This window comes from Pyxicephalus adspersus, chromosome 12 (genome assembly GCF_032062135.1).
Source record: "Pyxicephalus adspersus chromosome 12, UCB_Pads_2.0, whole genome shotgun sequence".
Taxonomy (NCBI): domain Eukaryota; kingdom Metazoa; phylum Chordata; class Amphibia; order Anura; family Pyxicephalidae; genus Pyxicephalus; species Pyxicephalus adspersus.
Window position 1 is genome coordinate 5,225,737 of NC_092869.1, and position 12,300 is coordinate 5,238,036.

At 39.9% G+C, this 12,300-nt stretch overlaps 1 protein-coding gene across 1 annotated transcript; it reads right to left on the bottom strand.

Moving 5' to 3' along the window:
• Positions 1-886: 886 nt before the first annotated feature.
• Positions 887-10,854, bottom strand: RHBG (Rh family B glycoprotein). Its single transcript, XM_072428217.1, has 10 exons — positions 10,576-10,854; positions 6,774-6,960; positions 5,836-5,986; positions 5,407-5,554; positions 4,351-4,517; positions 3,422-3,559; positions 3,133-3,266; positions 2,928-3,049; positions 2,347-2,420; positions 887-1,462 (listed from the first exon to the last, which is right to left on the bottom strand). The coding sequence occupies exons 1-10, from the start codon at positions 10,763-10,765 to the stop codon at positions 1,397-1,399; spliced, it is 1,377 nt and encodes a 458-aa protein (XP_072284318.1). The 5' UTR covers positions 10,766-10,854; the 3' UTR covers positions 887-1,396.
• Between the last annotated feature and the right edge of the window lie 1,446 nt (positions 10,855-12,300).

The following is a 12,300-nucleotide window of genomic DNA, read 5'->3' on the forward strand; positions in this document are numbered from 1 at the left end:
TAAAGCTGGTATTACCACTTAAGTAACATAACTGAAGACTACTGAAAAAGGGGAGAAGAACAAATAAATGATGAACATTTAGAGTAAAATACTGTCTAGGAGGACTTTGGGTCCTTTCAAGCTGACATTTCTGTTACAACAGGGGGATAAGACAAGTGACTAACAGCACAACAGCCAAAAGATTGTACATTCTTCTCAAAGCCTATTTAGTTGTAAATGATGAATAAAGTTCTGAACAGAAAATGTTAAATGAACAACAGGACTCTTAAAGCAACCATGCTATAAAAATATAGGTCAGTATAAACTGTCAGTTAAAAAAAATAGTATAGCATGGTAGTGTTAATCTGCTGCGTCCCCCCAATCCCCCAACCCACCCAATGGTTGTAAAATAAGTAATCACAGTAAATTTAGACAGTTGGCTGACGCGTTTCGCCTTTAATAGGCTTCTCCAGGGGTAGATAGAGCATGCAATGTTAAAACTAAATTGATAAAAGATAGATTTCCATTGCTAAGACTCGGTTTGAACATTCCCTTACAATATATCCAATAGTTTAGTAACATAGTTTATGACTCAAATGTTAAAAGAACAGCTAGACTCCTAAAGCATTACCGTCATGAAAAATTTAAATCCGTATACTGTCCCTTAAAAAAATACTCACCTTTCCCATGGCCTGTGCCATGGTAGTATTGATCTGGTGCGTCCCTCCAATCCCCCCTGCTGCACTCAATGGTTCCTCCTGCCTTTCTCCATGTCAATGCTATACAATACATTGACAAGGGGACCAGTGGAAGAAACCACTGAGTGCAGAAAAGAAGGGGGGGGGGGGGCAGAAGATTGACTCTCCAGGAAATGTCAGTTTCAGAACAGTCCACAGAACACATACAATTTAAAAAAATGGAAATTTAATATATCAATTTTTACGCTTCCGGTATACAATTTTATAAATTGTGCCACAAGGTGATATATTAATACAGACATAGGATACCCTACAGTGAAGTGCTCTTTTTTTTCTCTAATAACAATAGTGTTTACAGGGTTAGTCTGCTCTTGCATAACAATTCACCATACATTTTTCCATTTCTTTATAAAAACAGTATGGCAATAAAATTGTCTGTTATATATATAAAAAAAACTTGCTTTGACCATTAGAATTGAGGGTCAACGAGTTAATACAACATGGGCTAAAAAATATGCATGCAGTCTGCGAACGGGGTCAAGTCACCCTTCTAGGAGCAGGGCAAGTCTGGGGTTTGACATCTCCCTGACTGCTCCCAGCAAGTTCACATTTAAAGGTGTGATGGACAGCACCAATGGATAAAACCCAACTTCGGCCCTTGGCCACTTTTAGATGGTATGAGGGCCTTTGTAGTATAGTCTCTGGGTTGGTATTGGCCTCTACGCTTGTGTCTGTTGTTCAGGATCCTCTGTGCGGACAGCAATGTGCTCAGGTTCCTCGGGTACCTAGGGGGCGGGGATTGAATGAAGGAAGAAAAAAAAGTTTAGGATGCAAGAATTACTAAAAATCATATACATAGTAGATGATTTATTTTCAATATAAGTCACAAACTGTATGCATATAAGTCTTTATAATTTGCGTTTAAAGGAAAGCTAACTTTTTAAGCCCCGCCCCTGCGGATCTATAAAAAGTTAGCTTATTCAGATTACACAGATATGGACTTCTTCAGTATTAGTATATCCAAAAAAACGACATTCAATCCGTTGTATGGCGTTGAATCTGCTTACTCTAAGCCCATTCACGGGGCCCATATAGTGTTAACACAACACTTTATCTTGTATTAGGGTGTCCGGTCATTTGGAATAAGCCAGAAGCACAGCTTTTCCCACTAAAAAATGAGCCTATTGTTTTCCATTCTTTTTTTGCATGCACGCCATATGCCTTTTGGTTTGCTGCACATTTTTTTCAATGCAGCTACTGTAACAGGATTTATGTCATCAGAGACAGATTTAGGCAAAATAGGGCCCTGAGCAAATATGGAGTGCTCTAAAAGTAGTAGTGGCCCTGGACTATTTTCCAGTTTTTCCTTCCACAAAACACAATACACAAATCTGAAAAGTCCTTTTTAAGTAAAGAAACAAAATGTACAACACAGAGTTTTGCTGCCACCTAGTGACTGCCTGTTGGTTTTACAAGGAGCAAAGTTAGTTGCTAAATAAAAAGGGTGTGCAAATGCTGCATAAATTATTACATGAAAATAAAAGGTAAAAAAAATTAAACATGGGAGCGTACGCCATGTACAAAGTATAACGTCTGCCTCTTTTGACACAACGGAACCATGCAAAGAGGAAAATAGTGTTTTGGCTTTTCCTAAAAAACCTGAACTTACCTCCCAGTACAGAGAATCATCAAAACATTCAGAGTCAGATGGGGAGCCGAAGCAGGGCAACCTTAATATAAACCCTAAAAATGAATCAAATAGATATTAGAAATAGTTAGCATTTCTCTACATTTAATAGATCTTAAAATGTGGATAAGGAGATGGAGGAGGAGCACTAACAGCCAATCAGTAGTGATGCATGCACATGTGGAGTGAGCGGAGGGATAACTAATTGGGCATGTTACTGCTTTTTCTATATCCAATCAGCAAGCGAGGGGGTGTGGTCTTGACCAAGCTGTGCTGATGCAGCAGGGTGGGTGAAATGGATGGGCTTACAAATCCTTCGGTAGGCAGCCATAAAATTAAATATTTTACTTAGGGTGTATGTTTAAATGTTTTTACCCAAAGAATATGTGAATTAACTTTTACTCATGATTCAGACATATTTCTAGTTGGATCACAATGTGAACATTTCCGGTATAGTTGGGTGAATCCTGAGTGAAAACATTTATTAACAGACCCCTTAATAATGGATAAAGTAGGAAATGCCAAGAACCCCGACAATGCAAAGCCTTTTGGTGGTAACTTACCTACAATAGTACCCCCAACCAGGGCAAAGGCTAAAGCCACCAGCAGAGCCAGGAACTGGTACAAAGCCTGAGACTGGGCTGTGCGTTTCCCTTCGGCGATCAAAGGAAACACGTCATCCATTCTGGAAGATGGAAAAATTATTTTTTAGATAATATATCAAGAAAAAAAATCAACCATGAGCTGCTTACACTCAGAAGTACCTACCCGCCTCCATAAATGTCTGCAGTAGCAGCAAGGGCTACAATGGCTCCTATAGCCGCCCCAAGGATGCCAGGCATGCCGTGCAGATTGTGAACCCCACACGTGTCCTGAATCTTCAGCTTGGAATCCAGCACGGGCTACGGAGGAAGAGACACGCATGTTATAGATATGTTCCCTGTGACATGACAGCCAAGCAGCTGGTATTATCATATGGATATCACCAATGGCAGCCATTCCTTTCTGCTCATCCGAGTGAATCCCATATATTATACACATAGCATAGGAATCTTACCGTTAAATATTTGTATCCAAGGGTGGAGATGATTCCTGCTAGGGAGCCGGCGATCATGGCACCGAATGGAGTCAACATCATCTCTGCCGATGTGCCAACTGCAACACCACCAGCCAATGCCGCGTTCTGTATGTGGACCTGTGGAAACATGAATAAGATACACATCAATGTCTGTATTTCTGTAAGCCAGGTAGGTGTTGTATCGTGATTGGTGGAATAAAACTACATGTATTTCTACAAATTATAATAATTATAATAAAATAAGTAAATCTAAATACCCAACTGAACCATTTTACCAAACTCCTCATTGTGTGAATCTTTCACTTGAAATAAAAGGAAACTAATATTTATTGAACAGATCCTGGCTTGGTCCAGCTGCGGACTCCAGTGCCCGGTAAGGCATCCTGCCAATGATAGCACTCAAGGATGGTGTTTAGGCAAAGTCAACCAATCATTAGCTATGCATGAACAGTAACTAAATGAAACCACAGCACCCCCAAGTGGGCACTATCCACAATGCTCCCATGTGCCCACTGTCCTTAGGAGCTTAAAGATTTAACCACCCGTCAGAGAGAAACCTACAAATCAACTTATTCTAACAAAATAGTACTTTCATGGTCACCAAAGTCAACAGGTTGAAGCCCAAACTTTCGTTTTTTAGTTTTGGGTTTAAATGGAATGGAATTCTGTTCATTTTTTGGTTGATGACTGCTGTATAGGAATCAATGACAGATCCAAAAGTGAGCTGCCACAAAACAGAACAGCAGCACTGCGTTATATGTTGGCGCTATATAAATCGTGTTTATTAATAGAACAGGAAGTGATGTGAAATATTTTGGGTCTCGGACAACCCCTGCCAAATGAATTCATCAGAGGCCTTATATAATGTACTGAAATTGGCACACTGTAATTTTTATTGGATTGCTCACCATATCGAGTTTTCCTTCACCATTCAGTAGAGCAGAAAAGGCGAATGTAGCCAGTGTGCAGGCGGCCAGGGAGTAATAAGTGTTCATGACCGTCCTGTGCTGGTCGTCACCATGAGCTGTGATGGCCGAGTTAAAGCTGGGCCAGAACATCCACAAGTAGATGGTTCCTAGATTGAAGGTATCATTATTCAACAATTGAAACTTTGCATCTCTGCAGACTCACCATTTATCACACCAATAAAATCTTCACAAGATACAAGAGATTGTCATAGAACTTATCCTTATACCATACCCAAAAATATCATCTCCTTATTAAATTACTTTTTATCTGCATATAAATTCTCCCATTTTCTTCTGTTCCCATTTATCACTTCTGCCATAGTGGCTGATTGTTTTGCAAATATAGATAATAATTTAAACTGGTGTGAATAGTTCAATGTGCACTGTGCAAGTCCAATAAATGTTAACTCAAATAGAATGGTGTGCTTGTACATCTGTTTTTTTTCACTAGAGGGCGCTGTTGAACTGAAATCCATTAGGTAATACAATGGCATGAATTAAGTTTGCTCATGTTTAAAATAAACATGCGCAAATCTAATTTAACATGTGATAAAAAAAAAAATAAAATAAAATAAAAGTGGTTCTAAAACTAATTTTTATTGCTGAGTGTTCCTGTATCTTCTCTGCTTGTCTATAGTTTGGGATTTAAATACAGTACTTGGATCAGAGGTATTTATCAGTAGGATCAGTGTATACAGAAAAATACATGGCTAAAGTTATGCGTAAATCTTTATTTTCCAAGGCAAATACCCATCTCCTGAGCTTCACTTTGGGATGCCCGCCAGAGTAAGGGGCAAAAAGTTGGGCAAGCAATTTAAAAAGTTAAAATTTGCCTACAACCTCGGACTTCTATATCTTTGGATTTACTGCCGTTTCTCATATCTGCTGATGCTTTTTTGCCAGTAATTAAAAAAAATTGACCTCAGTCCCGGCTCACACTACATTTATACTGTAGCTCATGCTTATTACTTTGCCAGTAAGACAAAAAGTACCTACCAATCATGGCAAAAAGGTCCGAGTGGTACACTGACCCCTCCCTGTGACGGCTCTTCTCCAGGTGTGGTCTGTACAGCACTCGTGAGACCACCAAGCCGAAATAGGCTCCAAATGTATGAATGGTCATAGATCCACCAGCATCTTTGGCCTAAACAAAAAAAAATGATAAGAGGCTAAAATATATAAGTGGTTTCACCCACCTAATAAAATATAAGCTGTCTTTTGTCACATGTTCTGCCTTAAAAACTTTGGATGACTTCTAAAGTCAACTGTAGGTAGTTGAAACAGCCAATGAGAAATCAGGAGTTCATTAGTCTCAATAAATCAGAGCATTTTATTTGGGTATTCCTCAGGGGTGGAGAATCTCAGAAACCCCGCCCATGCGCAACCGTCCTTGTTAACCTCAACATTGTTAAACATTACACTCACCTCAACAATGTTGAGTATAATAAACTCATTGATTCCAAAAAGTGTCACTTCAAAAAGGGTCATGACGATAAGCTGGACGGGACTGGTTTTGCCAAGAACAGCTCCGAAGGAGATAAGTACGGCTCCTGTGCAAAAGTCTGCATTGATCATGCTGCAATGAAAATGTATATAGTATTACTCTTGAGACTTTTCCAGGGACACAGCAATAAGTGAGGGAACATATTCCCAATGTGAGAAGGTTTTTCTCAGGACCACCATCAGAAAATTCTAGACCCCGTACTAGGTAAACTTCCTGGGACCCTTTCGCCATTTCTAAAAGTTCCAGCATTGTAAAGGTCAAGCTCTTTGGATCTGGGATAGGAGGACCACTTGTCAACCCTGATGGTAGCCCTGCTCGTTCCTTAAGTATAGTCAAACCCAAACTTTAAATTCATTTACTTCAAAAAATTCAAGCACCCCCAGCTCAGTGCACATCTACAGGTAAGCTGGGGATGCTTCAGATAACACCACAAGATTGGAACTGTAATATTTTACTGGGCATCGAATTGAGAACAGTAGAGAATATCTCCAAAACACATCTACGTGCTTTGACAAGACTTCTCCTTGACAATTAAAAGAACATACGGGCCAATAAACAATATTCTTTTATGCATAAAGTAAACTTATTTCCTGTATCCAATGATGGTACAGTGGTAAAGTTCTTGTGAAATTCCCTCCACATTGCAACAACACAAAAGTAAACAAGAGTACAATGAAGTGGACCTTGATAAAGTTGGTTTTGGGCCAAGCATATTGCAATAACTTTCTCTTTGTTGTGAACATCAGAGCGAATTTCAGGCCTCGTGGCAGAGAAAAGTAAACAAGCATATGTCTCTGCTCTTGGGCCAAATATTGATCCAACTCAGGTGACCAATGTCTGGCTTTTCTCCTGCTCTCACCTTTCAATCCCAACGTGGATTTTGCCATCATGGAAGCCATGGAAGAAACCTTGAATAAGTGTTGACCACTGGAGACCAAAGGCCGCGATCAGGAAGTTGAAGGCCACACTGCTGAAGCCATAGCGTTTCAAGAACGTCATCAGGAAACCGAAGCCGATGAAGATCATGGTGTGGACATCTTGGAAGCCTTCAAAGAAACAATTAATAACAATGAGACTGATGCTTGGAGAAGGTTAGTCTCAAAAAGTCTTGTGACCTTTTTTTGGAAACCACATTTTAGTCATTTAATCAACTTCTTGTTGATAATTTATGCAATTTTTCAGAAAAAAATATAGGTCAGGTGGCAACTCTAGGCAGCAATTGAAGCTCTGATAAATATACACTCAGCATTGAACCCTCCCCAAATGGTAGGAGGAAAGTCAAAATGGATTTTTGGCCTATTTTATTCCCCACTGAGGCTGCCATAAAAGAAAATGACTGACTCTTCCAAGTTGCTGTGGCCACAATTTTTGCATGATGGCCAAGCACTGGTTCCTTGTGAGGCAGAGGCTCCAAATGGCTTTACCATGGCTGGTTGTCTCTGGCCAAAACCTAATTTTTTTCTAGTTAGGGAATAATTTGGACACCCTTGGTTTTTCTCCTTTTTGTTGACTGCATGGCACTGGAAACCCCATTTAGCCAGTAGTCTGAAAAGACCAGAATTGACCACTTGTGGCCACCAAGGTCGTGACCATTGTCAAAAGTGATGGAAAATTCGACATTTTAGAGTTGAAATTTGTTGAAAATTTGAAAATTGAAAATGTAAGTGTCAATTTTGGAAGTTTTTCTCTCCCTCAACTGCAAAATGTTTAATTTCCCCACCACTTTCTGACAATTGTCACTATGAATGGTGACCATCTCCCCACAAACCTTCTCACCAAGAGATTGTCATTGGTCTAATCCTTCTACCATATCCAAAACCACCACAGACCACCAGAAAGAGGAGGAAAAAAAAGATACACTCCAATCAAATACCCAAAGGCCCTATATTCGCATTTTTTAGAATTGTTTGAAAAGGAAATGTAGTCGATTGCATCACAATGCCATCTTGTTTGACCTGGGATGAAACTCCTTTAGAAACAACACCTCCAGATATTGTTGTTTAATAAACATCAAGTTTGCTCTCCCAGAAAGGACATTTTCAGTCATCAGGTAGAAGACCGAAACCAAAAGTCACTCAGGCATAAAACTGCCAGCGAGATGGAAAGTTCAGGCCGACACGGTTCTCATCCTTCACCCAGATTGCGGTCAAAAACATTAATAAACAAGGTGACGGAATAAAATCTAATATGCAGGACAACGGCATGTGACAATCTGGATTTTAATGGAAACTGCCTAAAAGTGAATTACACATAAGCTCTGTTATCCTTTTTTGAAAATAGAAATTTTTATTAAAGAGAATGAATTCTGTATTTAAATGAGCATTACAAAACGTTTCTATCTATAATGAAGTCCACCGCCACACAGAAATATCTATCTATCTATCTATCGATCTATCTATCTGTCTGTCTGTCTATCTATCTATCTAAATAAATATTATCGGCAGTACCTATCTTTGCCACAAGATGTCCTCAGTCTTCTAAGCTGACTGATGCCCAGTAAGGAAAGTCTGAGCACAGGGTGTCATGGCCCCACCCCTGAGCAAGTCAGCAGACTCTTAGGCTTGAGTTCTGAGAAGGAGCAGTAAGGCACAAGGATTATGTAGGAAAGAAGGAAGGAAAGCTGTAGCATGTAATTTTAAACATTGCCATCTATGTGTACTTACAGGTTTAACAGATTTTATTTGTATAGATTGTAATTATATATGTATAGCAGAACTTATTATGTGCACACTTTGCTTCCAAATTAGTAATGCTGCACAGAGATTGTGCCTTGCTGCTCCTATTTTTTTCTCACTCTCAAGTTGTAAGAGCATTTTACATCACCCTTAATGAATCTGGTTATAGCAGGGATCAGACATTATTAACTGTTTTCTAAATGTGCAAGCTCAACCTGTAATGAGCTCAAGTTTCACTGGCTGCATGCTTGTTCTAGGTGTATGGCTCAGGATTAGGAACAACATTTTAGCACAGTTTCAAGAACAAGTTTTTTTTTTATTTTGCTCACTCAGTATTTTTTACATTTTCCCCTGCGGCATCTGTCCATACCACATATTTTTCTTTCAAGCAATAGAGCAAGTTTTTCAGGTCCTCTGTCAAACATGCAGACTGACATGGTTTGAAATCTTACAGATGTTTATTCACAGGTAAAGTCCTGCTGACAGACGAACATGAATGTGGTTTACCTTTCCGTCAAGCTGACAGATCACCCAGTCCTTACTACAGTCAGCAAGCTAATGATTGACCTGCATCACTAGAAGCTAATGTTCTGTTAAACAAATCTCTAATCCAAAATAATTAAGAAAATAAATTTGAGCGGGCAAAGGGAGTGAGGGAACACTAAAAACTTAACTATAGCATGTTTATAAAGTGTCCTCATTTTTATGTTTTATTTTAAAGGTCATCTAAAGTTAATTGGCATTAATACTTAGTCACATGATTGCTGCATCAAATTTGATAGTTGCAGTTTCTAACTCTAGTGGCCAAAGCAGGTAATGCAATAAGCATGCCTTGTTAGTGCCAAGATAAACACAATTACAGGGTAAGTAACCCAAACAGAGTTTTTTTACTTATTAAACCGTATTGACGCACAGAATTCAGAGTCAGAATTAATTTTTTTTTAATGAGCTGTATCAGCCAATCTGGCTATTGGATGATGACAGCCGTCAAGTTCTGATCTGAATTAAAATTGAGTCCAATCAGAACTTGCGATTCATTCTTCACTCTCATTATAAATTAAATTGCTGATTTTGGATTCAAGTCTTATATGTTACTCAGCAATGCATTGATAAAGCCAATGATTGACTAATTATTATTGTTATTAAACAATATTTATATAGCGCCAACATATTGTGCAGCGCTGTACATTAAATTTGAACCCTATTGGTCATTTCTGACCTATCAGAACGTCTATATATCATAACCATTCACTAAATATTCTTCATTCATTTGTACTCAATGTACATTTACTCGTTATGTGGCCACACCCCAGCACCCCAGCTATTCATCGCGCCCACATTCACTATCACACACATTCATTTTTTGGGTTATTTGATAATTTTCAGTAGCATTTTCTCCGGTAAAAACACGTTCAGTGATGCAATTATTATTTCTGACATCCAGGCAGTTTAAGGGTTAGCAAAAAGTAATGGAGAAATTTTGCATGCAAAACATTAATGCAATATAAATTAATGTGCAGGCAGTGATGGGGTTAACAAGCAAGTAAGGAAGCAATCAGGAGCCATGTCCATTCTGCAGCAGAAAAACTGCCAGCAGGCTGGAAAATAAATGTCTGGGTGCTTTCAAGGTGGGGGCTGTCAATCCTATGGAGAACAGAATGACTTGCCCCAAGAGCTTACACTTCAGTAAACCCCAATGCAGTGGGACCTTAACTGGCAACATACATGACTAGCATAATTTACCCTAAATGTACAAATTTTTTACCCCCACCCCTCAAAAAGTTCACCTGGCCCCTCTCAGAATCCAATACCACCAAATAGCCAATCAGCTTCTAATTGCAACTTTGTATCAAAACTTCAGGTAAAGGTAGAATAATGTGAAAAAGAATGGGAACACCTGTGCAGGTGACAACAAGAGCCAAGAAAAGTGTTTTTACCTTTCCCTACCCAATAAATAATTTAAATTAAAAAAAAAAAGTTACTTACTTGGATAGCGGTAGTAAAAATCATTGTCGCTGTTGGTCTTGCTGTTGTTCTGCAGCTCTTGGTGCCAGGCGCTGGCGTCGGTTTCGTGGTCGTAGCGGACGAAGATGGCGAAGAGGACGATGGTGATGGCTTCCAGGACCAGGCAGAAGAGGGGGAGCTTGACCCTCATATTGGTGGAGTGGCTGCCCATGGTTGGAAGAGCCGGGGAAATGAAGACAAAGCGGGATAGGAAGTGAATGTGGATTCACTGTGGTGAAGACATTTCATCTTATTGCATTGCTGGTCCCGCCTACTACTAACAAGGACTCTCCTGTGTGCCTCACGCCCCCTCCCAGCCAGCAAGTCCCAGCACATATTCCAGATCCAAAGGTCTCCCGGTACAATGGAGCAATCCAACTTTTTTTTTTTTGCCTCGCATGCAAGGTGTTGTTACCTGCATTCAAGCGTCACACGGCGGACAATTGGAAGCCACCGACAGGTGGGAGGATCATTGTCCACATTAACCCTTTATAGGTCCACCTGTATAGATCTGTCGTACCTGACAACTTTTTGGATATATGGACACTTTAAGGTATGGCGGCAAATGGAACACCTTTGCAATGCCCACAGCTGCTTTGGGTCTACATGGACTCTATGGCCCTAATTTATTAAAGCTCTCCAAGGCTGGAGAGAATACACTTTCATCAGTGAAGCTGGGTGATCCAGCAAACCTGGAATTGATCTGGTCCAGAATTGAAAACATTTGCTAAGAAATAGCTAATTACTTTTAGGAAATCCATTCCAGGTTTGCTTGTTAACCCAGCTTCACTGATGAAAGTGTATCCTCTCCAGCCTTGGAGAGCTTTAATAAATCAGGCCCAATATCTACATCTAAGGGGTCTACATTATTCTAAGGGTGGGTTTGCTGGTGGTGACAACAGTGGACTATGTCTGTGCAATGTGCGTTAGAATAGATTCCATTAGAAGGCTGTGTGATAGGGTGACAATACAATTTGGAGACAGGCAAAGCAGTGTCACCTGTAGCAGGAAGTCCTGAAGCCCTAATATGCATGTCCAATGCAGGTAAGCTGATTTGGATTGGTCAATGGACACTCGGGCATCCAATACAAGGAAGGATTTAAATACTGCCCTATACTTTGGGTGGAGGGCGGTAAACCTTATTAAAGGATATGTAAATGCAATCAGTAAAATCTGGCTTAAGCAGGCACTTCCTGGTATAGGGTGACAACCCTGTATCCCTTTCCCCCAAATGTGTCCCTGTGTTGTCACCTCGTCATTTAGACTATAAATAGCCATTCCAACCCACATTACACACACAGTCCACAGTCATCTCCATCAAGGAACCAACACCCCCCTACCCCAAATATGCTATTTAGCCATCGCTGGAGTATAGTGTAGTCAGGTAGCAGCTGCATAAAGCTGAAGGAGACCCCTTCCCATCATTGACCAGTAAGGTTGCCACAGACCACAAATAGGACTTTCTTTGTGTACCACGCGGATCATATGTTTTGTACAACTAGTCAAATGACATTTATGCCTCCATACCATGTGACTTTACAGATTTCACAGAATATGCTTTGTGTATGTTAATGATAATTTAAAATCCTTTAGACTACCAAGAATTTATGTTACCAATTCAGCAAGTGATGTTTGTTTTGAAATATTAGTTAGTGAAGAATGTGAGGAGCAGCAGATCTGTAACCCACAATGGTTGACCCAACCTAC